At 39.6% G+C, this 26545-nt stretch overlaps 1 protein-coding gene across 2 annotated transcripts in view; it reads left to right on the top strand.

Moving 5' to 3' along the window:
• dph1 (diphthamide biosynthesis 1) overlaps nt 1-26545 on the top strand; it is a 56288-nt gene that overhangs the window by 14364 nt on the left and 15379 nt on the right. For both annotated transcript variants that reach the window (XM_026321493.2, XM_026321503.2), the window contains exons 4-6: nt 15984-16105; nt 21442-21596; nt 23405-23526. In XM_026321493.2, coding sequence (XP_026177278.1) covers nt 15984-16105; nt 21442-21596; nt 23405-23526 — 399 coding nt within the window. The remainder of the gene's footprint in view (nt 1-15983; nt 16106-21441; nt 21597-23404; nt 23527-26545) is intronic.

Below are 26545 nucleotides of genomic sequence, written 5' to 3'. Positions count from 1 at the left end.
TCAAAATGGGGATGAAAGGACTAAGCTGCCCTCAGAATAAGGCGCTTCAGTGGGATGCGGTGCTAAGTCTTAATGAGGACAAGCTGCTCTGAATTATGGCCATGCTGCAGTTAGTATACTTTGGCCCAAACACTCTTTTATATATGCACACTTTACCGTTACAAACTATCACGCTCAGTGTGACAGGCCCTGTGTTTCTCTTTTAAGAACCATTGCACTCTGTCTGTTTGTCCATCAGTTTATCCTTCTGTTTACCATTCTGTCAGGCCTTATGCCTTTATCCCCCAACTTTCTCTTCACTGTCATTCACATTAACAAGGAGAAAATCCATGGTCTTTGTCACTTTTACACATTTGCAGTGAAAGAGCAACACAAATTACACCCTGCTGACACAAATTAAAACTAATAAACTGTCTAAGTAACAAAATAAATAAATTAGATAAACAGATGAAACTTAGACTATTCATAAATTCATAAACTATTGACATTGCTCACTCTAAAACATACAAACATCAAATGTAGGGTAAGAAGATATGCTTCATGAAGGATGGTTTTGGTCCAGGGCTGTTTTGTAATATTGCATTATGTAGAAATACACACATCTGATAAAGCAGGAAATTGGTGTGTTCCTGGATTTTAACATGACATTGCAAGCATGCAGATTTTTTTTTCCACCCATCATCACCCGAATAATTTATTGGTTTTCAGTTAACGCTGTGAATGCTATGCTATATGAATGCATATTTACTGTATGCAAAGCAGCAGCACATTTCTTGTGCCATTTCAAATCATTTTTTACTGTTCCAGTGTTGACATTGTCATAGGCATTCAGACTTATGAACTCTGTTTTCATAAGTAAACAAAAAAGAGCTTTCAGAATAAAAGAAAGAAGTGTTAACTTGCGCAGGCAGGCAATGATGCATGTGCTGTCACTATACCATATGTTTTATTGCCTTTGATGGTCTGCCAGCTGTCTCATTCTAGCTTTGAAAGATACTTTTATGAACTTACTTCAGTATTTACTGCCTCTGCTTTTGTGACAGCGGAGGAATATAAAGAGAGTAGCAAAAACAGGGTGTGCGGGGCTGTCGCCATGTCCTAATCCTAGAGACTGCACTAGCATTTAATGTTCTGCCACTGCTCTCCTGGCATTTAAATCCTCCGCTTCTTTATAGCGATGCTGGCCTGTAAACCTAATCTGAGGTCTTGTTCTCTGAATTTGATGCTTTAATGACAAATTTGCTGAGCACACAAGGCCAAAGGGCTCCTGTTATTGATGCAAAAAAACTGTAGTGAAAAATGAAACATCGCTGCATGAATAGAAATCTTCTGACTCTTTCACTAGTATAGATCAAGAGACAATGTGCATGTTTTAACTATGATATTATGTTATTGTTTGTTTTTTGTATATGTGAGTTATCTTGGTAGTATAACCTGAATTGACAAACAAAACTGGACTGATCTAACACTGAGATGATCCAATACCTCTTTGAATAAGATAATTAATTGTTGCTTGAAAAAAGAAGAGGAGGAGAACAGAGTTATCGCATTAAATTACTGAATAAATAAAATTGAAACATCTGTGATAAACAGCTTTGCAGATATATTTATTTATCATTTATTTTCAGAATCTGGTTTTCCTGAATACAACACTTCAAAAAGAGGAGATATATATATATATGAACAGAAAAAAGGGAGGAAGATTGTTTTAAAAAAATACCTAGGAGACCTATGGGTCAGAAGAGAGGAGGTTAGTTAAAATGTAAGAGTAATATCTTACTGAAAACCCTCACTGTTACCAAAATATTCATTTTCCCTAGATCTGCCAGTTGTGCTAAACCCATTCACTAGTTACCATTTCACAGAATCCCTATTTTTAAGAGTGTCAGTTTGAACGTACAGGCAGGTTTCCAAATTTTCATTGTCTTTGACAGGCTGTAAAATGCTGGCAGTTTATTAGACTTTTATTTTATGGAACTCTAACATAGTAAAAGAAAAAAAATGTAAAAATAAATGTCTGAAAAATGTGCGACCAGCAGTAACATGACTGCAAGAATAAGAGCAAGATTCAGGTCTGATCTGTGAGGCGAGCTGGTGTGGAAGCAGTTGGTTCTGAGCTGCTCATCGGTGAGCCCTCTGCAGGAGTTGTGTGCTAGTCCTGTATGTATGAGTCAACAAAACGTGATGGAACACGCTCGCTTGATGATCCCACTGACATACTGTGCCTGTTTTCTGTCTCTGTCTCTCCCATAGTATCCCAGATAACTGTCAACATAGCCCTAGATCGCTTAAGTTACAGTCACGTCAGATGCAGTGTGCTGGTAAATTAAGGTACACTATGCACACACAACCCCAAGATGTATCCAGGACCTGCACCATAGCCGTCTCCATCTATCACAACAGATTCCTCTATATTCCACACGGCAGTTTGAATCATCTCTGTGGGAGCAGCAGCCGCTGCCACCTAGGGTAAATGTCAACTCGCAACCATTAGGAAGGAGCCCAGTAGGAGCCTCCAGCTCCTTCTTTCACTCACACCTCACAGTCCTTGTGGCGCCCACAGCGCAGCTGAGCTGTAGCAGTAGAGCTGCTGGGCATTAGTGAGGGAGCAAATGTGTCTGTGTGCCAGCATATATGTATGTGCATATGTGTCTGTTTTTTGTGCATATGTGCAGCCTGGTTTCCTGGTGTCTCTGCCCACTCTAACTTCTGTCTGCTCCTCGCCTATATGAGGCTCTCATATATGATATATCCATATATGAGCTCCCAGCCCACCCACTGAGCCGTGTGCTGTTTAATTAGCTCTCTTGCCAGGCACATTCTCACTGCCCACTTGGAAGCTTGTGCTGAACTCCAGCAATGTCTCATCTTCAGAGACCACCTATAAGTCCTGGGAAAATCTGTCAGCATCAGCCGGGTTTTTCTGTTCCTCTGTGTCCTCTCCGACACCTGTAGACAAAAAGACATGGAGATTTACACTTGAAGACAAAATGAGGGACGAGCAAGGTCAAACCTCACACCTACTAACCCGTGCCAAATTTGTATTTGAAGGGGAGCATTTTATCTCTGTATTGTCTGTTATATCCAAAGTAAACTTATAGGTATTTGATTTCCTAATAGGGCAAACCCAGCAGCAAACAGGCTATATACTCATTCTTCTTCTTTCTTATTCTTATCTCTCCTCATTCTCAAAATGCTACATGGATCTGAGTTGATAAACAGACACAGAATTGGTTCATGCTGTTGGCTATGGCTACTAGAGGCTATATGCCTTATTTTTTCTTAAATCCTCCATGGTCTCCCACTAAAAAAAAAAACTAAAAAAAAACAAATTAACATGCTTGTGCTTCTGTATCCTTGGTTCAGTATTTCTTGAGTTTTGCCTTGAGTTGCCTACGGAAAAAAAGGCCAGGATTATGGAGTAATCAAAAGGGTTGAAGAGCAATGACATTTTTTTTTTTAAATTTGGGTGCATTATTTTTCAGCCCATGCACAAAAATCTGTGGCATCTGGTATAGCTTTGAAAATTAAAATCAAGATATTTTAAATACTGAATGTAGTTTTTTCAGACTAGGTACCGTTCACCTCTAAGTCACAGGCATATTTGATTGTATTGTTGGGTACTGGTATGAGAGGGTGTAAAGTGAATCAGTCACCCTGATGTCCCTGTGAATCTCACAGACAAAGGCCTAGAAGACCAGCCAGACACCCGCCACTTCTGTCTTTGCTAATCTTACATCTCATCCACGGCAGCATCATGTCCAGGCAGACTGGAAATCCTGATAGGTGCTGGCACTGTGTAATATGATATCCTGGCAGATAGCACCTTGGAAATTGCCTCAGCTGTCACAAAAGTACAATTGATTCCCTCCATAGATACAGGAAGGAAAAAAAAAAAGATCACTTTGGATGAGATGGGGCAAGCCAGATGGAGGTTCTGAGCGATTATTTCTAATGTGTGGCTTTCAACTTCTAGCTGAAATGTGAGAATAGTAATGAGCACTTTGGTGAAGGCATTAGTTGCTCAGCCTGCTAGTGGAGACAGCATCTTAACCTGGATACTTCTTATTAATGAATTAATGATATACACGTACACAAGTGCACACAGCTTCCTTTTTCTCAGCAGTGTGTGAAGGAGTAAAGCAACACTACAGTAAGTGCTGGAGGTTACAATCTTGTTCCTCTCAGTTCTCGCTCCAACACAACCAGTCAGACCAACTATAATCTCTTTTATTTTGGATAGCACAGTACCAGACACATCTCCATCTAATTGCACTCACAGAGAAGCATGTTATAATATGCACAGCGTGGAAAGAATGTACTGGGAGAATATTACACATGCTCTTAAAATATGCTTTCATAATACTTCCACAGATATTGCTATGCCATTTGAAGTTGGGGTTGTGCAAGCTGCAAATTGAGAAAAAAAAAAACAATTCATGAAAGTATGATTTGAAATTCTGCTTTACGTTACAATAAGTTTAGTGTTTCAGTGTGTGTTTTAAAACATGTGAACCTAGTCCAGCAGCTATTTTCTACCATGAAAATATGAACATATCTTTGGGATATGTGTTCATCATATATCCTCTATTTTCCGTTATGTTTATTGTTTTTTTATTTAAAAATGTTTATATTTAGTCTTTGACCCAAATGAAACTACTTATAGTGACATCAGAGCATTCTGACCCCTTCTCTTTTTGCCCCCTTTACTGCATTTATATGAATAAAATTGCTATTTTAGCAACACTCTATAAGCCATAAGAACAAAGTAAAAACAGAAATTTAGAAATGTTTGCAAATTTATAAAAAATTAAAAATAAAACCGATTATTTATAAAACCATTTATATCTTTAACTGTGGTCAGATACATTGCGTTTTTTTAATTATCCTATTGTGTGTAGAATTTGATGTTTGGAACTACCAGGACTCTTCCTATAGTCGGTCTTCCGTCCAAACTAAGTAAGCAGGCAGGAAGAGGGAGTCAGGGAGGTGGTCAAGAATCCAACAGTTAAGTTAACAAAATTTCCAAAGTCCTCTACAGTATGGCTAGCTGATATGGCAAAAGATAGAATTTTCAATTAATTATAAATTCAAAAATAAAAACTATATGCCATATGTGCAATTACAGCACGAAAAACATTACTGTCAAGGCTGTTGTAAACATTGTAAATACCACTTTAGCAGCTGTACAACACTAACAGAAAATCACCACTTGCAACCTTGTCACTATGCATAATTTGTTTAAACAAAAACAAATTTAAGTCACCACTGGTCTGTTATGACTGGAGGAACATGTCAACAGCTACAGACTTCAGCCACCGCCTTACGCTATGAGGTACCACATGGTTCAGTACTTGGTCCATTGCTCTTCACACTGTATCCCTTCCCTGTTGGTAACATCATCAGACAGTACATTGATTTTCACTGCTATGCTGATAACCTCCAATTTAACATCTACATTAAACTTAATGAACAGTCCAACCTAGGAAGCTTTTAGCTTTGCTATTAGGTCAATTAACATTTGATGCTACAAAATGTTTCACTTTTGAACAGTGAGAAAACCAAGTTTATTATGTTTAGTCCTCCCCATCTACACTGTCATTTCGACAGTCTTATGGTAAACCTAAATAGTTACACTGTCCCTCAGGCATCAACGGTCAGAAATCTAGGTATCACTATTGACAGTCACACATAAAATCTATTGCAAAATCAGCTTTATTTCATCTTTGCAACATTACAACTGTATAGTTAAATCATGCCCGACCAGACCAAACCCAACCCTCAGAATTTAATTCATGCATTTGTTTCTTCCTCCCACAAGTACTGCAACACACAGTTCCAAATGGTCCAAAACACTGCTGCCAGAATACTCACAACACTTACAAACTTGATCACATCTTGCATCCCCACACTGGCAACCTATTACCTATAGGGCTGACTTCAATGTAGTCCTACTACGTACATCCAAAATAGTTCATGTCATTTCCCTGTCCTATCTCTGACCTTATCCACCACTAGAACCCTGTCTGACACCGTTGCACACAAAATGCAGATCTCCTGGTTATACCGCCCATGAGAAACAAATTGGCAGGTTCTCGTGCTTTTTTCACAGAACACCTGCAATGTGGAACACATTAACCTGTGACATTAAAAAATGTTGATTCTATTGAGCCGTTTAAATCAAAACTAAAGCTATATCTATTTTTAATTGCTCTTGGCTAATGCTGCTTCTGTTATTTACTTGTTTTTGTCATTTTATAGTCCTTGCATTTTATGATTTTGTTTTTTTATTGTCTTATAATCTTTTATCAATTTCAGCATAAATGTGGTGTTATATTCTTGTCAAGTGTGTTGAGACCTTGCTGCTAAATGCACTATAAATAAAGCTGAAGTTGTGCTGCCACTTTTAGTCTGAATAATGTTTTTATCAACTTTACACCACACAGGACAGAATACAAAAACATCTCACTGAGTTAACATGACCTTTTTTTGGTTATACGCTTGTGCTCGTAAATTTAGATTAGAATATGTATTTTCCATTTCTTGGAAAATATAACTGAACATTCAGAACCTGTGTCTGCCTTTTGAAAATCAGAATGAAAAATGACTAAAGATACTTTCTGACCATTTTCATTAAAAATACAAGGTTTCAGCATGATCATTTATGTCTTTTAAAAATGGCCAGTATTTCTCAGACTGTGCCAGGGGTATGTGAATTTATGACCACAACAGTGTTTCATTGTCTTTGGCTCTCGTGGCCACCAATCCTCACTTGTTGATTGGCAAACCTCATGTATGCAGGAATGAATTCTGGAAGATTTTACTCATTATAACCATCCTTTGACACAGACCGTCTTGAGCTTCCAGCTGCCCCAGGTTTTGTTTTTTAATCTTTGAGGACGACATGTGGTGTTGAAAAATTGGCTTATGGAATCAAGTCTGTGCTGCATAGCTTTTATTATTAAGTTTTTTGGAGCTTTAAGGTCTCTAACTTTGTATGCTGGTTTTACATGACTGCCTATTGTATGATTAATTACATAGGAGTTAAATATGAACTAAATTAATATTTTCAACCAGAAGCATCAGCTTCAAGGAAGCTTAAGTGTTCTTCTAGCTGTACAATAGCACTTAATACTCCCATTATCTGTTCTCTTTGGTCCCTTATCCTGATCCCTGTCTTTATAACCTCACGGATCTGATAACCACTGTGTCAAACTCAATTCAGTTTTTAGAGATTATTGGAGATTAGATCTGTTCCTGGTTATAGGACTAGCCCTGAGTTCTGCTTCTATAGCAATATCAGCACAACAGTCACTTGTAATAACTGCCATATCACCAATTTGTTTTGTTCAGTAAATTGGATTGCAGCTCTTTTAAGCATACACTGCAACACTGTGCAGTTTGGAGCTCTATCTTGATAAAACTGTAGGCTTTTCCATAATGACCCATGGCTCAGGCTTTTGAATAAATGCCATGACAAATAGATGAGATACACTCACAGAAATAGCACTAATGATCTTGTTTTTCAGGGAGTTAAAGGATTATCTAATGGTATTACTGAAAACATCTGTCTAAAGCGTCATCCCATACTCTCTGCCACACGCCTCTCTGTTTATTCATTCCTGGCAGATGTTCAATGGCTGCAGTTAGACTGTCAGATTTTATAGGGGGCTTTGTCTCCAAATTTTCTCTATGGAAGACTGGTGGCCCGGGATTCCTGTGTCAATATGACAATGAAATAAAAATAAATTGGAGGGTAGAGATGTTGAGTGGAAGATGTGTACAATGAGAAAAAGAGTGGAGATCATTTAATCTTCCTGCAGTGTCCCTTGCCAAATTTATTTTGGTGGGCAATACTTTGTCAGGATATTTTCTATGTGCGGAAAGCAGATTATAGATATCAGATTTGCTAATATTACAAACCTGGCAGCAAACAGCTCATCCGTCTTCCGTAGTCTGGCCTCTCATTGTTGTCGTCATCCTTGGTTTCCTCCTTCTCTCTTTCTACCTCCATCTTTGTTATGTTCTGTTCTCCTACTCTGTTTTTTCACTCTTCACATGCTGTTTTCCCTCTCTCCCACTCAACACTCTTCCACTGGACTGTAATTTTGCTCTTTCTTTCTGATTTAATCTTTTTTTGCTCATTTGCCTAAACTGATCTCATTTAAGGAGGAAATAATGTTGGTTCATCTCGGCCGTACTACCTTGCTGCCTCCGAGAGAAGCCCACTCACAGACACACAATAGGCTGGGGGTGGGCTGATGTCTGAAATGTAATGGAATAAAAGATGAGTCTTTGCCTGATGTAGGAAATAACTCACACATGTACACATCTGTTGAGCAGTAATGGTGAGCTTTGTCCTTGTGTGTGTTTGCATGTTGTCTTGGTATTGAAACACTCCACATATGCGCATTTGAGCTGTCTGCAACTGTGAAAGTGCACCTTTACCAACCTTGTTGACCTGCTTCTCACTTTTTCTATGAGACCTGCTGTTTTTGTTAAACATATGTTAAAACTCCTCCAGTAAAGACTCTGGGCCTATAGTAAGTACAATATTGCCATCTCAATGTATTTAAGAGGAGTGCTCAAAATCTGATTAGATAATCTGTGTTCTATTTACCTATAATAACGGTTTTAGAGACATTTCATTAAGACATCTTTTTCATGAGCTCTGAGCAGTTGCACAGGGGATAGAATTACTCTGAAGAAGGGACAGTTGGATGAGAGTAGTTTTGTAGATCTTTTGGAAACTTCTGACACTCCTCGATATATCATCAGTGAGCACAAGAGCAGCTAAATATATTTTATAACAATCTACCTGTGCCCACACAAGTTTGGCAGACACCAGATTCTCTTAATTTGGGGAAATCGCATCTTTATACTATTCTGTGGTAAAGAAAGAAAGAGTGAGCTGAGATGCTGATGCTTGTGAGTGCTTTCTATCAAAAACAGAAGACACTGTGAAAGATTTCTATATGTATAAACACTAAAGATAGATACATTGATGTAATGTAGTAGTAGTAAACGAAGTTGACATCATGATGCATAGTGGCAGCATTAAAAATCAAAAATCCTTATGTTTGTACATGTCCCATTGGTGTCAAATGTTTTCTCTGTTTATTAATAAAATTAATGCAAAAATAGACACATCAATAATAAGATGGGCATGCTCAAACCCTAAAAAGGTGCATGCATGCTAAAATTGTTGCCTAGCAACAGCTGATGTAATGTTAAAACTGATGGATGTTTAAAGATGATTGAAATCTAATTTTGAATTGATGAAGTTGTTTACCATTGTCCAAGAAGCCAAGATAGTGATATCATTTCACATGCAATGATTCTGCCACATATCTACAGTATTGTACGTGCATCTGTGCATTATGTAGAGCTACTTTTAGCTTATGGAACATATGCTTGTTACTCACCTGCATAAATAATAAGTCCACTGCCAGTAGCTTGATATACTGTAAATGCTAATGTGTGCATGGCAAAGCAAACTGTTGTTTGTTAACAGCTGCCAGTAGTGTGAGAAACACCCTGATTTCTGTGAGCTCTGCATCTGCCTTCTATTCTCTTATTTCCCTGTTTACTTGAATTGAATTCTATACAAAGTGTAATTTTTTTGTTTTTGTACATGATTAAATTTTAATGTAGGTACCAGAAATAAAATGATAGGTTGACCTGCCTTATAAAAGAACAGATGGTAGCATTGTTAGAGGATATTAGGAAAGACTGGCCTCCATCCCAGCATGCACCGGAGTGAAAGCCAGTAAAGCAGTCTGATATCCAAACAATCAGGGTCAATGTATTCAGAATTAGATTCATCAACCCATTTACATGTATTTGGAAGATGAGAGAAAACTCAGAGCCCATGGAAGAAAACCCATGCGGTACTAAGACGACATGAAAACTTGATATAGAACTTGATATAGACTTGGCTCAAGATTTCAAATTCAGAAACTTTTAAGTCACAGGAAGGTGCTAACTATCAAGCTATCCTGCTGCCAGAATGTGGTTATAGCTGCTGGAATCCTCTGCCATAACTGTACGTCATGTTAATGTTTTAATTGGATCGGAAATGCTGTAAGGTGAAACTTACCATTAGACAATTTTGAAAATACTGTAATATTTACCGCTGAGCGCAAAAGGATGCAGAAAGCCTGACAAAGCTTTAATTATTTTTTTCACCCATTTTGCACTTGACTAGCAAAGTTACTGCTGAACAAATTAAATGACATCTGTGGGGAAATAAGAACGCATGTAAATTTGCAAATTGCTTTAGCCCACCTGATGGTGGCAAATGACTTTGAGTTGTTGCCAGTTCTTTTTTTGTTGCTGCTGTTTTTGTTTGACAGGCTTGTTGACCATCCACACGCTTGTCAAGCAAATGCATAAATGCATGACAGGCTGTGCTAATGCAGCTTATGAGAGCTTGTTATTCTTCTTAAATGGGCCTGATTGCACTCTGTACATCAGTACAATGAAACATCGTAAGAGCCATAAGAGGTTTTGTTTTTTGTTTTTTTTTAACCGCTGCTTCCTTTAAATGAACAGACCACCAGTTATGTCAGTTGGGAAGTCAAGCAAGTTACATTCTCTATTCTGCCTTGCCCTTGAGCAAGGCTTAACTTGCTTTCCGGTACAGTGGAGATGGAATCAGAGACATAAATGCCTTTCAGTAACAACTCTCTAAACATGACACTCACTTTAGTGCTTTTTTTTTTTTTAGTCAGTATGGGTTGGGGCCATCAATCTTCAAAGTATTGACACTACTGATCTATAGTCCTCTGCTGCTGATCATTGTTTCATTCATCATTTCATTTCATGTTGACATCTATAAATGTCATCTCTACATGTTTTGCACTCAGGCAGCCCTATATCTGCGCACTGCCATATCGCACAATTGCCACTGTGCAGTCATGACGGTAGTCCTGCTCAGTGCCTGCTCACCCACGGTCTGGTCGTACATGAAAAACACCAGTTCTTCACAGATGATCCTTGTGCCAAGTGGGAAGCACTTGCTCTTGTGCTCTGTCGTGTCTTTATGAAGTCTCATGATCTGGTTTCTAACTTGTTTGAACAAGTCTGTACCATGTGGAGCCGTGTTGTTGTAGGCATAACTCAGATTATTAGTTGAGAAAGCTGTGGTGCTCACGTTATTTTGTGACCTTTTTCATGCAGTTAACTGTAACTAGAAATCAAAGGTGCAGTGCTTTTTAGAATGACTACTGTTGTAAATACTGTACCAAGAAGTATGAAGACTAATAAAACTGGTAAAGGTTTGCTGTCATCCAATTAGATTGCAAGAGTTTTGAGGGACATCTAGCCTAGTGGTTACATTTGCAGAAGTCAAACTTTTTAAGCTGTTTGGTCTCTTTTGTCAGCATGTGTCTGGTCTTTCATTAAGATAAGATTAGATAAACTTTATTCATCCCCAAAGGGAAATTCAGGCAGTTGCAAGTAATTACAGCTGACAATTTACAATTTAACCTACAATCATCTCTGCACCTAATCTCAAGGGATCAAAATAAGTAGCAAAGTATCGTATGTAGTCCTTTCAATACAGAAATCTGTAGCATTACATCCACATGAATATGAGTGATCATATCGATTTTGTGTATCCTTAGTTGGCCTGCATCAGAGTAAAGCTTCAAAATTGGATGGAGCTCTGCAGGACTGCTGAAACATCTGAAACCCAACTGTTGAAGTATTTGACACCCTCAAGGTATAAATGTATGATGATGCAAAGCAAGAATAAATCTCCCCCGTACCACCATGTGCACATCCTATTTCTTCAGCTACACTGCTAAAAATATGCACTGCATAACAGCTAAACAATGTAAAGACCATGAAATTCATCCTCCACCAAAAAATCATTTCAAATTTGATGACATCAAACTAGTTTTTCATGTTTTTTCAATAGAAAAGTCTCCATGTAAGAGTTTTTTAAAATACTGATTCTTTTTCAGACTGACTGGTCTAAGAGTAAAGCTGAATATCAGAGTGTAAAATTACCTGTGACTTTCCACATCTCAAAACACAGCAAACCTTCAATCGGTGCTTATTCAAACAGATGGTGGAAGCCCGTTAAATTAAGTTAAGTTCAGTCTAGTAATTTTCATCAACAGATAAGTGTCATCTGCCACAGAATGGCTTTGTATGTGCTAATGGGATGGTTCAGAAACAGGAGAAGTTTTTTTTTTTTTATTCTCTTTGTCTGCTCCAACATCTCTGAGCTCTAAGGCACTGGTGCCTGCATGCTTTTATGGCAGCATCAGAGGAAATTCCTGTCAAAACCACAAAAGGATATCATCTCAAGAGGGCCGGAGCAGAAAGATTAATCTGCTTTCATGCCTACTGTGGCACAGTAGGGCAATAATGGAGCAGACTGAGGGGCTATTTATATCTAACATATCAGCTCCTTAACCTGTTGATAAACAGTGATATAATAAGTTGGCACTAAATCTGCAGCTATGCACACGTGAATATTTATATTGCAGTTTACGCCTTATGTTTGCAGGCAGGTTAACTTGTTATTTTATTCGTGGTACTTACACTAAAGTTTTTTTTTTTAATAACAAGGATTCAGATCAGTTAGCAGTTTCTTACACATATTGTGCCATATGCTAAAGAGCTCATTAACCAGTGTTGTTATGGAATTCACAAGCTTCTCTGACATCTTAATTAGATCTTAATGACGTTTCAGTTGGAATGGCTAAACTGAGTACCCTGAGATGAGGCAATCCCAGCGCTGATATACGGAGTGAACTGTGAAGACGACTGACACTGTGGTGCAGACAGGAATGGAGAGAAAGTGAGATAACTGAGTAGAAGAGGAATAAATGTAAGTGAGGAAGGATCTGAAGACACTTGCGCTTTATTCAGTCCAGGCTGTAAATATTGGGGCAGTTGCACTTTTTTTTTTTCTTCACAGCACAGACTTGCATAGCAAGTCAAACTCATTCCTCATTAAGTAAGGCTTCATGACCAGAACCTCTGTGAATTTACCACAATATTCAAACCCCTGGAAAACCCCAAAAATGAGGATGAACCTCACAAAACAAAGATTAAGATAGATCCTTGATTAAGGTTCAGTGGTCTGATGAAACCAAATCAGATTTTGTGAAAATGATAGAAATAGAAAATAGAAAATCATCCCACCTCTTCTTTCAACCATGGTGGAGGATCTGTTTTGGCTTGAGCATGTATGTCTGCCAGTGGAACTGGCACATTTGCATTTATTGATGATTTCACTGCCGACATATATAGCAGGATGAATGCAGAGGTGTACAGGAGCAGTCCTGGGTGGTCACATTCAGCCAAATACATCAAACTCATTGGACAACTCTTCATCTTTCAACAGGCCCACGAGTCTAAACATACAAAGCAAAGTTGTTTGTATTTTTGGTTATTTTGCATCATCTTGTAGTCTTTTTGTGTCTCCTTGTGTTTTTTTGCAATTTTTGTGGTCATTTTGTATCTCTTAGTGGTCATTTTGCGTCTTCTTGCAGATATTTAGAATCTCTATGTGGCTGTTTTGTGTTTATTTTGGTTTTTATGTCTTTTCCTGGAATATTTTGGAGACAAGCTCCAGGGGCCTGAGGAGACTCCTCGTGTCCAGTGGGGCCTGTTCAGTAGACCACCCATGAGTGGAATATTCGACTGGATGAGTCAGCCCCTTGCTTTCAGTTCACCTGCACTGCCTTCACCTCTTGAAGACCATACTAAAGACAGAGAGACCTTACAACAAGCAGGTGGCTGCAGTGAAGCCTGCGAGAGCATCACCAGAGAAGACAATGCAAAAGATTTTCCACAGAATTTTAAATAGCATGATTTAGTTTTGCTTTAGCTGAATCTGTGCAATTACTGTTGAACCCCTAAACAGTCCTTATACATACATACATACATACATACATACATACACACTAGACTGTATGTACCCAGCAGTCATGTAGATTGCCCAGTGGGAGATAATGTGCATTAGGACTAGGTTTTGATTAACACAGGTACATTTTTCAATCTGTCACTCTCTTATTAGCATTTGTTCTAGCATCTTTTTCCCTTCTTTTCCTCTCCCCCAGATTGATATGCAGCTATATGTTGCCTAGTATTTACTCTGCTCATGTTTCAGTGGCATCACATGTCTCATATGGGCCTCTACATCATATTCTCAGCATTTATTACCATAGAATTTCACTGTACTTACTCTGGAAATAACTAGATACGCTTTTCCCTGCCAATGAAGGTAGCGTGATAATGGTATTTCTGGCAGATAGATGACTGATTAGATGAGGTAATCTTGTGTATTGCTGTGTTTTGCATTGTAGATGATTCTGCGTGGTCTGCGGGGGATTGCAGGGAATAGTCTTTTTTTTTGTTTTTTTTTTTCCTGGTGGGCAGGCTGTGTATTTTTAGCTGAAAGGTTGATGCAACTCCAAACAGAATCAACAGACCGCCATGAAAGAACAATGGACTATAGTGAATGAGAAAACTAGTGCAGGAATTGTCTCAGACCTTATGAGTTTTATCTTTTTTTTTTTTTTTTTGTGACCCATAATTACCTTCCTGCTCCCTGCTGCGTGCACACGTGTACGCTGTACAAACAGACACACAGACAAAATCAAAACCTTGACAAGAGAGCGGGTAATTGATTCAAATCTTCTAAGGCAAATATTTATTTACCAGATGAAATGCTCTGTCTATATTTTCCTGGGCTCAGCTGGTCCGTGCTGCCCTTCACTTGAGAGCAGCCATTAAAGGAGAAACGACAGAGAAATAGGGAGAGGGCGAGAATGAGACAGCATTAAAAACTGAGGGACAATGATGAGGAGCCCAGAGAGAGCGCAAACCAGAGATTACAAAAAAAAAAAAAGAATGAGGGAGGAAGAGCTAAATAGAAACTTTATCTGAAGCCCCATGCGAGAAGCAGATTGAGGAATAAACAGAGAATGGATGTGGGTTGAAAGACTAGGCAGCAGGAGACACATTACTAAGAATCTATTGGTAACTACAGAAGCTGTTTTGTGTGCAGCCATGTCTGTTTATCTCTTCCTTCTTCTCTCCCCAAGCCCTGCATCTCATATCCTTTTCACCCTTTCTGTCTAAATCTGTCAGGACACAGCCACATATACCTGGCAACTTTGACCATTTACAACCACCCCCCTTGTCGACTCGAGTTTTTTCTCATGCAATACCTTTGTTACTCTCAGCCTTTATTCATTTTACTTAGCCTTTATGGGTTTACTTAATATTTTATTTGCCATAAAGGGGCACAAAAGGTGATAAAAGCAAGAGCTTGTTTTTCTGTAGTCCAATCAGCAGTTCATTCTTAACAGGTTCAGATGCACAGATGCCTGTTTAATTTGGTTTTTCCTTTCAAGAAGGCCATGATTTATTTTTTTTCCCTATTTTAGCTACAAAGTGAAACATCAGGCCCACATGGTCTGTGCTACACTCTCAACCTACTTGCAGTGTATGGCATTTAGTCTGAGTAGTTTATTTTCATGCTCCAAACACTAGCTGTTTCAAATGTTGTATAAATCCAGGCCAGAGATAGAATGGCCAAGGTCCTATAAACTCTAATCTGCTTATGTGTACCAGTTCTTGCACTCCTCTCCTATTTCGTCTTCCCTTTAGCCAGCCTTATTTCTATGGCCAGACTGACTGGTGTCCTATTAACCCTCATCTGGTACGGCTTTAACTACCAGACAGCTTGAGCTGCACTCGGGCCATTGGCTGCCGGTCATGAAAAGCAAAGGAATAGCAGTGTGTCACCCTGATAGGCTGAGTCAGTCACTGATTGACAAAGCTGTCAGATATTATGTAGTCTATGTGTAGCACGAGGAAAGAGAGTGATCTTACTCAGTGCTTTCATAATCACACCGTGCCTGGCATGCCATGTGTATTAATTGCCATGGTAAAGAGTGACAGGATGTGTATACAGTCTGTGACAGCACTGATTACTGTGTGTGTGTACCTCCCAGGTTCACAGAGGCCGATACTGTTGTGATGGGGGACGTGACGTATGGGGCCTGCTGCGTGGACGACTTCACCGCCCGAGCCTTGGGAGCTGATTTCATGGTGCATTATGGACACAGTTGTCTGAGTGAGTACTCTTACCTGTCTGTGTGCATGTTTGTTTCTCCATCATTTATGCATGTAGATTCTACCACATAGCTAAAAGTGAAGTGAGTAAGCTCCACGCGCTCCCACCTGCTTGACAAGGGGCTGCATGAGAAAGAAGTCAGAGCACAGACATACAGACGCAGGTATTGATCAGTGGAAAGCATAACTAGTTAGTGCAGCCTGCTCAGGTCTAGTAGGGAAAGCATATTAGACCTTTGGAGCCTCAGCACCACATTTACCCAGCAGATCAATAGGGAACATGCATTAGAGCTGTCCTTTTGAAAACCTCAAGCGGGTCTTGAGGACCTTCACCCTCACCCCCGCTGTCTGTCTCTTGCAGAACATAGGACGAAATGCTAAATCAATAGTTTTGATATATCCCTGGCAGAGCAACCTCTCTCCCAAATACCAGAAATGACCAACAGAATATTAATACGCTGAAAAGCTAACGCTGTGTTGGCTTGCACTTTTTTTGTCTTGTGTTTATTCTTTTTGTGTGTGCACGTTCATAATTTGATGTTTGTCAAAGAAATATATGAGTGCAGACGTGTATGTTTACAAAAAACAAAGATGTGCACTCATTCCCTTTTGAGAAAAAGCCAGTTTGGGCAAAGATAAAGGCAGCAAAGATATTTTATTTGTGGTATGTGAAGCAAGATCAGATATTAATTGATGGAAGTGGTTTTTAAAGAAATGAGATGACCAATAGATTCCTGTAGAATTTGTGTTAAAGGGTGCCAGAGTGTATGTACTGCTCACTGTCATCACTCGGTCATGGGGACATCATCTACATTGTTTCCCAAGATGTCAGACACCTGTGGAAGATTAAAGCCACTGTGTTCTGACTGACTCATAGAGAAACTCTCTCTCCTGTGCTCCTTTATTTCCCTTTCATTTCCTCTGCAGTATCTACTTTTCAATGTTGGTGTCATCATAATCCTTTGTCATCACAACGCACCTCCATCTGGTGCAGGACAATATAAGTAACATCACAAAACCATGTTTTCTGTGTTTACAGCTTGAGATGGGAATTCATTAACCATATTTTTGTATGAATGCCATCTTGTCACCTTGTCTGAACAACAAATATGAAGCTAAAAAGGGAGAAAGAGTGAGCGGGTAGCGGGGCAGAGAGGATTCAAATTGGGGACTCTAAAATGATACTTATTCTTATTGGGCTCTTATTTCGTTGTGGTGTTTTACTGATAGCAGAAAAGAAATTAAAAACTGGCATGACATAGCAGCTTTTATCAGATAATACACAGGCCAGCTGCCATAGCTGGAAGTATAACTGGACCTTCTTCTATTGACTATTTGACAGCATGACTCGTTTTAGAAGAGCTTTGTAAAGCAAACAAGCCACCAACTTTACTTTGACAGATTTATTAGCATGGACCAGCATGACACTTTAACTTTAAATAGCAGGCATGTTTATATACACAGACATTTATTTCCAAATATTCACTGCATTTATTATATTATATATTATTATTGTACTAAGTCATTGTTCATATCGAATTTACTGCTCAGATTGTTATTGTTACAGTGGGTACGGAAAGTATTCAGACCCCTTTAAATTTTTCACTCTTTGTGTCATTGCAGCCATTTGCCAAAAACAAAAAAGTTCATTTTATTTCTCATTAATGTACACTCAGCACCCCATCTTGACAGAAAAAAACAGAAATGTAGACATTTTTGCAAATTTATTAAAAAAGAAAAACTGAAATATCACATGGTCATAAGTATTCAGACCCTGTGCTCAGTATTGAGTAGAAGCACCTTTTTGAGCTAGTACAGCCATGTACAGCCATGTACTTTCTTGGGAAAGATGCAACAAGTTTTTCACACCTGGATTTGGGGATCCTCTGCCATTCTTCCTTGCAGATCCTCTCCAGTTCTGTCAGGTTGGATGGTGAACGTTGGTGGACAGCCATTTTCAGGTCTCTCCAGAGATGCTCAATTGGGTCTAGGTCAGGGCTCTGGCTGGGCCAGTCAAGAACGGTCACAGAGTTGTTCCGAAGCCACTCCTTTGTTATTTTAGCTGTGTGCTTAGGGTCATTGTCCTGTTGAAAGGTGAACTTTCGGCCCAGTCTGAGGTCCTGAGCACTCTGGAAGAGGTTTTCTTCCAGGATATCTCTGTACTTGGCCGCATTCATCTTTCCTTCAATTGCAACCAGTCGTCGTGTCCCTGCAGCTGAAAAACACCCCCACAACATGATGCTCCCACCACCATGTTTCACTGTAGGGATTGTATTGGACAGGGGATGAGCAGTGCCTGGTTTTCTCCACACATACCGCTTAGAATTAACGCCAAAAGTTCAATCTTGGTCTCATCAGACCAGAGAATCTTATTTCTCATAGTCTGGGAGTCCTTCATGTGGTTTTTGGCAAACTCTATGTGGGTTTTCATGTGTCTTGCACTGAGGAGAGGCTTCCGTCGGGCCACTCTGCCATAAAGCCCCGACTGGTGGAGGGCTGCAGTGATAGTTGACTTTGTGGAACTTTCTCCCATCTCCCTACTGCATCTCTGGAGCTCAGCCACAGTGATCTTTGGGTTCTTCTTTACCTCTTTCACCAGGGCTCTTCTCCCACGATTGCTCAGTTTGGCTGGATGGCCAGGTCTAGGAAGTGTTCTGGTCGTCCCAAACTTTTTTCATTTGAGGATTATGGAGGCCACTGTGCTCTTAGGAAGCTTGAGTGCTGCAGAAATTCCTTTGTAACCTTGGCCAGATCTGTGCCTTGCCACAATTCTGTCTCTGAGCTCCTTGGGCAGTTCCTTTGACCTCATGATTCTCATTTGCTCTGACATGCACTGTGAGCTGTAAGGTCTTATGTAGACAGGTGTGTGCCTTTCCTAATCAAGTCCAATCAGTTTAATTAAACACAGCTGGACTCCAGTGAAGGAGCAGAACCATCTCAAGGAGGATCAGAAGAAATGGACAGCATGTGAGTTAAATATGAGTGTCACTGCAAAGGGTCTGAATACTTATGACCATGTGATATTTCAGTTTTTCTTTTTTAATAAATTTGCAAAAATTTCTACATTTCTGGTTTTTTCTGTCAAGATGGGGTGCTGAGTGTACATTAATGAGAAATAAAATGAAGTTTTTTGATTTTGGCAAATGGCTGCAATGACACAAAGAGTGAAAAATTTAAAGGGGTCTGAATACTTTCTGTACCCACTGTATATCTTAAAACTGTTAATGTTGTGTTTTCAGTGGCTTCCTTTAGCACTGACCTACATTTTTAAAAGAGTATTAAAGACAACATATGGAATATCCATGCAGAAATACTGATTGACTGATTTTTATTTTTTTTGACTGATCAATAAATGTGAGAGCCTCTTGCCAAATAGCCATGAATAATAGCGATGTTGTACATCAAATTAAACAGCGGAACCTGAGCTAGAAGACTATATAAACCTTTTTTACATGCCCCAAACACAACTCAAATGACAACTAAATTAATTACTAAATATCAAACTGCACACAGCACCTCCATGTCAACCCATTTGCCACATTTCCGGCTCTACTGCTACAGCACTTTATGCAAAACACACAATATGAAAAGCAGAGACTCCACATATTCGGAAGATGTGTGTAAAAACACAGTACAACAAAGCGATAAAATATAAAACAGATATACTGATTTACACATCTTAACAAATCTCACAAGTGTTCCCTTTAATATGACACCAAAAGTATTCAAATAGACCTTGTGGTTGCAGAGATATACTAATTTCATTATGAGCATACAATTTTCAAGGAGAGTTCTAAAAAAATAGTCCTAGGGTTCAAAGGGTTTAAATTAATATTGAAAAATTGCAAAAATAAAAATTACAAATAATTGTTAGACTTGTTTTCATTTACAAAACACCACCATTATCGCTGTTCTTAATGATTGCTGCATTATTCATGAAGTTGTCCAAAAGCACAACAAAGACTGGTACTTGTTATACATATTGATTTGTAAATAAGCTATCTGTAAAACAAGCCAGTATACCATTATGTCCAAACTTTCCTTAGTCCCACTTGCTATAAATGTGCTTGTGTATTTGTTTACATGGGCACTAATAACCAGCTGTGCTGAGAGACCTTATTGCTCCAACATATAGATAAATAAAACCACTGATGGGGCAAGTGAGTCCTGTCCATCTCATTGACTGTGTTTGTAATTGCAGCCTCTAAGTGCTCTCAGTCTACCATGCTATTGTGAACACAGATCAATGCCACTTTCTTTGCCCTTTGCGTTTTTGGGAGTGCCTATAAACAAGTAGCAGCCAGCTGTTAGTCTAGGCTTTACTCAACTTACTCAAGCCTTTTTAGTCTTTCGATACATTTAACTTGTTGGCTTCCCACTCAACATGTGGCCTCCAGCTAAACCCACCTTTTGAAATCCCTATCCATTTCCTTCCCTTTGCTCTGTGCTGCGATGGGAACCCATTCATCACTTCTGTTGCCAGTTAATTGATAACCCCCACCCCCACCCCCCGCCCCCCATAATCAGAACACTCACACACAGTATCCTATTACTTTTTCCATTCCTTGTTTCCATGCTATCTTTTTGAATTTGTACAGTTCATTATGAAATATTTTTTGCTTTCCAGCCTACTACTTTCACAGGAATTTCATATTCCTCGCCTCTGTTTCCATCCCATCTGCATTCAATCCTCTGTGAAGGTTTGATGTGTATCTTACAGCTCTTTGGTATATTCCAGTCCACCCTATTCAGGGCCTGTTTTCTGCCCTCTTGCCATTTTTTGCTCCCCTGCCTCTCCCTTGATGTTGCTTTAATCTAGGCTATCAAGTGAGCTGCACTTGCTCATAAAACATTAGCACCATAATGGGCCATTTGCTTAATGATAACAAAAAAGTCCCCTTGCTCCTGATCTGCAAATTAAATGTAACACAAGAGGAAGAATAATTATCATGGTCTATGCAAACCGTAATTTTTCTTTCTTATCCACACCCTTTTCCCCTCGTTTATTCGCCTACTTTTTCAGCATCTAACTCAGCACGTCTCTAGCTGCCTCTCCAAGGCCCAGGTGTGTAGTAAATGGCCTGTGAAATTAATGGCATTAATAGTAATCGCATGTGTCTCTCTCCTTCCCTAAATAATTGAGGATTTTGCATCAGTTCCTGCATGGCTGAAAATTCACGCTAAATGAGTTTTAGTTATACCATGTACCGTGTATACCTATATCTGTATCACCGAACATATGCTGAGCGTTACCATCAATAACGTATACGACAACCCTACCTGACCTAACGGTATGTTACACAACCCTCTGTCTTTTTGTCTTTTGTCTTCCTGCAGTCCCCATTGATGCCACAGCAGGTATTAAGATGCTCTATGTATTTGTGGACATCCAGATGGACAATGCACACTTCCTGGACACTATCAAGTTCAACTTCCCTCCTGGACATTCACTGGCACTCGTCAGCACTATTCAGTTTGTGGCAGCGCTGCAGGTGATTAAGCACAAAGTCTGGCTGATTTTATGTGCATGTGGGTGAGTACATATTTCTGCCAAAGCGAACTGAGGTAGAGAGATTCTGTCTCTTTTCCTGAGAAATTATTTTCCATCCATCCATCCATCCATTTTCTATACCCGCTGATTCCTTAACCAGGGTCACAGAGATCTGCCAGAGCCTATCCCAGCTCTCTTTGGGTGAAAGGCAGGGGTACACCCTGGATAGGTCACCAGTCCATCACAGGGCCACATAGAGACAAACAACCTCACAAACTCACACTCACTCCTATGGGCAATTTAGAGTCACCAATCAACCTGACATACATGTTTTTGGACTGTGGAAGGAAACCAGAGTACCTGGAGAAAACCCACACAAGCACAGGGAGAACATGCAAACTGCACACAAGAAGACCGTGTTGCGAACCTGGGACCTTCTTGCTGTGAAGCAACAGTGCTAACCATTCAGCCACCGTACTAGAAATTATTCTCAGTCAGAGCAAAGTATTTTTGTATGCACAGTATAAGAGCACGCACTTGTGTATTTGCACAGTTTACTTTTTGTGGTTCTTGGCTTATGCATGTATATGAACATGCTCACACTCCACACTTAAGCTTAGTTCAAGTGTGGGTTTTAGAAATCCAGCAGCAGTTGTTTTGGATTTAAAAGGTAGAGTGAAGTCAGAAGGCCTCATGGTTCAGCGTCGTGCTCAGCTCTGCTCTTTACATAAGCAGTGGCGGCAGCTATAGTATTAAACTTGAAAACCCTTGTTTTGTTTTTTTTTCTCTTTCTCTTCTGTAATGTGTTCTGTTGCTTTCATTCGCTGTTGTACCAACACCACTCTGGGCTTTCACTGATGTTATTTTTATACCCATGTTGAGGTGGTTGAGTGCACCCATGTGTACTGTATATGTGTGCACATGTCTCTGTGTTTGTAGTTGGTACTGTATACTTGTCTCACTGATGCCTTATGTTATGTAGTCTTGTTGAGGTCACACAGTATGGGCAGGAGAATCTGGTGAGTTAACTGGGAGTTAGGCTACTCTAAATTAACCTGAAATCCCACACTAACTTGCATTTAGGTTTTTTTATGGTGGTGTATTTGACCTCTCAGCTTTTCACTTTGTTTAAATAAATGTAAGGTTTTTGGCAGAGTTGATTTTTATTGAGTTATGGAGTGCCTTTTCAGAAAATATTAATTTATTGTATGAATATTATATCTATAGTCTTCTTTTCTACATGTCTTTATTATCTTTTTTTAGTATAATATACAGGTAGCTGTGTTGGGAATTACATCTCTATGAGCATTAGTGGCATGCATGACCCATTTAGAATCACTCTAGGGCCACAATTTCAGTATAATCTTTTCTGGCCTTTCTCATTCTTGCATCATTGCCCTCTTCTGATCCTTGATGTTATGACTACAACTTCTTTTTTTTTTTTTTTTTCCTTTTGCATACATATTCTATCCTCTTTGTCAGTTGCATCAATTTCTATTACAAGAAAGCAAGGAAGCTGTCAACTGCAGAAAAGGAACAAATATTAAACATGCACAGGCACTGAATGTTACAAAAACACAGAAAGGTTAGGATCAGCCATTTACACATTTTATTTATTTATTTATTTGTCTGTCAGTTTGTTTGTTATGATTGGCATCCATCTGTGTAGTAAGATTACTTTAAGATTAGCCCACATAGCAGAGCCATTTCAAACTGAGAGCTGCTCTGAAACAAGTGACAGCGTTAAAGATGAACTGGACAAAACATGTAAATCTCTCGACTTTCCTTCTCCCTCCCTCCATGTCACAGGCTGTTAGTGCAGCACTCAAGCCAGAGTATGACGTACTGCTCCCACAGTGTCGACCTCTGTCACCAGGAGAAATTTTGGGCTGTACCTCCCCTCGCTTGGACCGCCATGTCAATGCCATAATGTAAGAAGTCTCCTTCCTCCTGTCTTCCACCTCACAGTTTCACCCCAGCTCCTGCCTGTTCTTACTGTTAGTTAGCAGAGATATCCAGATAACCAAAGGCCTCCAGCCTTGACTCATCCAGTCACTGCCCCATCCCTTTTATTAGCCACCATAATTACCCCTGCCATTGCCATACCAACACATGGGACAGGAGGAATAATCAGTATGACTTCACACCAGACACACTAGACATAGCTAAATTTGACAACTACTTATGTCTATATATTTCCAATCAGCCTTCTGTTATTTTCAGCCAGGTGCTGATCCAGAATGGCATGGCTAAAAATACCTTCACACATTGCAACGCACTCAGTTGTATAAAGCCAGAAAGACACTTTTGGCTGTTTCAAACCAACCACACTGCATCCACATGATAGCCAATTCTCTGTAAAAAAAAAAAAAAAAAAATCACGCAGTATGACATGCCTACTGTGGAACATACATGGTGAGATTTGATTATCTGTGTCACATGTCATTGTTTGTAAATTTGTTTCCCTTGATGTGATTGCTTGATTTAGAATATTATTTTTCCTGTCATTTCCTCTAAAAAGGGAAAAACATGATGAATGCAGTAGGTCCAAAATGCAGCCATGTGAGACAAGTGATGCTTATCCTCACTGTACTATAGGGATGATAGTGCTCTGGCAAAGTAACAGGTTCAGGCAACAAACACCACCTCCGCAGCGACTCTGTGTACATCTGTAGCTCTACAGCAGAGAGAATCTTAAGCTTTGTGGTGCACAGTGAGGTGAAGTAATTCCGCAGGTATAATTATGTTTTGGTGCTTTACGTCATATGTCTGATCCACACTCATTTAGCGTTAGTCTCTGTGATTAAAACCTCCCAGCGCATGAGATTCCCTACAGTGTAGTATTGTGGTGGTAACATCATAGTATAGAGCAGCTTCTCAGCAGCAGGGACAGGGAGACTGGTCAGAATTGAAAAAAGCAGGAATGCAGCCAAATAAAGAGAGGTCCTTGAAGAAAACCTGCTCCAAAGGGCAGTAACCTGAGACTGGGGGTGTGATTCACTTTTCAGCATCACAGTAACCTGTAGCAAGCACTTAAGCATTTTTTTTTAACCAATTTTACTGACATCACCTTTGCAAAGGGAGTTGTGAACATAAAAACTGCTTTACTATCGAAGGAAATGATGGCCGAGCCTGTCTACCCAGCGCAGTGTCTCTCAAAGCAACAGTTCCCTGGCTCCCATTGTTGGATAAATTCTCTCTTTTTTTTTTTTTTTTTTTTAAATCAGTTCTTCTCAGAAGAACTCAATAAGTGAAACATAAAGAAAATGCAGTCAGAAGTCTCCTTTAATGATTATGGGTGCACCTGGCTCCAGGCAACACACAGTGAGAAAAGAAGAAAGAACAATCCTCTGTTCTCTCCAACAACATTTATACATGAGTTGTATGTGAGAAACTTCATGGGAGCGACTACAGATAAGCTGTGTTTTGCATATACGACCTTGAAGACACCAATGTGGCTGTGTACCGTCTCTCGGAACGACTATCATTAAAATTCTCCTAGAGCTAAATGTTACCTAAGTCCATGAATGAAAACAGTGTTCCCTTTACTTTCCCATCACCCATTCTCTTCAGTACCTGTGCTTCCCATCCTGCAGTGAGCTTAGTTTACCGATCCCTGGCTTGCGCAGAAGACACTGCCTTGTTTACCCCCTTTTGTCTGCAAATCAGGTGTATTGTCCTGCATGGTTTTAGCAACACTAATTCAATTGATTGCCCACTACCTACAAGAAAAGCAGCATGGGCCAAATTGTTTTTCTTTTAACAGTGTATGGTTATATTCATCACCTATAATAGTGCAATAAATTACATCTTGCATTAACTATTTAAGAACAAGTGCTCCAACGATGTTATATGCACAAGTTCTAATTGCATTTTACCTAAGCTTTGAACCACTTGAGTACTGTGGAGGTACATTAGTCTTTGAGGTCCATCTTGGAGCTTTTGAAAGCACCTTCTCTGTCTCATTTTGATTTTGATAATCAAGCTGAAAAGGTTTTCTAAGAAATGATGAGCTGACCATTTCTATCTGTTGACTATACTGTTACTCTTATGTTCAAAATAGAACAGTAGGAGTATGCAAATGTGAAGATAGGGTGTTGCATAACACAAAGACACATGGCATTTATCATTATATGGAAGGATGGTGACCGGGGGGGGGGGAGCTGGAGTCGAGCACAACAGCCTATTAAAGCTACAGGGAGCTAAGGATGAACATGGATAAACTGCAGCAGGATATTTTAATGGGAGCATAATTATATGAGGACCTTAGATGTTGCTAAGCAGAAAAGCAGTGCAACAAGTTCATTTTGTGTTGTTGTTCGGTGTTATTTCTTATACACACATACAGCCAGACAAACGTACATACACAGTTGCAAATTAAAACCTTGGCTATACTTGTCTACCAGGTATACTGTATAGATATCCACCCACAGCCTGTTTACAGGCTGCTCTAAATGTTGACCAATTAGTGGGTTGGTGTTAATTGCATGGCCTGTCTCAGTAAGCCTACTGAGAATGTACAGTTATGAATAGGGGTACCACTCTGAGCCCACCTCCCACTAACTGTAGGATTCCTCTCAGTCTGACCCTGAGAGGGAGGTTTACATACTGTTCAGCATATGTTTTCCGGCACTCTACATGCCTCTGATTGCTTTGATATGTGAACTCTGCCTCCGCCTGGGCTCTGGTGAAACCCCTAGATTAATTCAGAGGGCTTTCATTCTTTGTTAACAGCATGCTCCAGTCATAGGGGTCATACTCTCAGACAGCAGAGATGGACAGACCCTCTACCCAGCCTCAGGCCTTCTGCTGTCTGCCTGGTAACACTTTGGTCCTCTGTTAAAAAGCTCCAGGGATGAATGCATTTTCGAAATGAGAGAGAAAGCTGATTGAGAGGATATCAGAATTATAGCTCAGTATTTATTATGAGGGCGTTTTCTTTGCAAGTCA

Source organism: Mastacembelus armatus, chromosome 13, assembly GCF_900324485.2.
Source record: "Mastacembelus armatus chromosome 13, fMasArm1.2, whole genome shotgun sequence".
Lineage (NCBI taxonomy): Eukaryota > Metazoa > Chordata > Actinopteri > Synbranchiformes > Mastacembelidae > Mastacembelus > Mastacembelus armatus.
The sequence above is the reverse complement of the archived record's forward strand: the minus strand, read 5'-3'. Positions and strand labels throughout refer to the sequence as shown.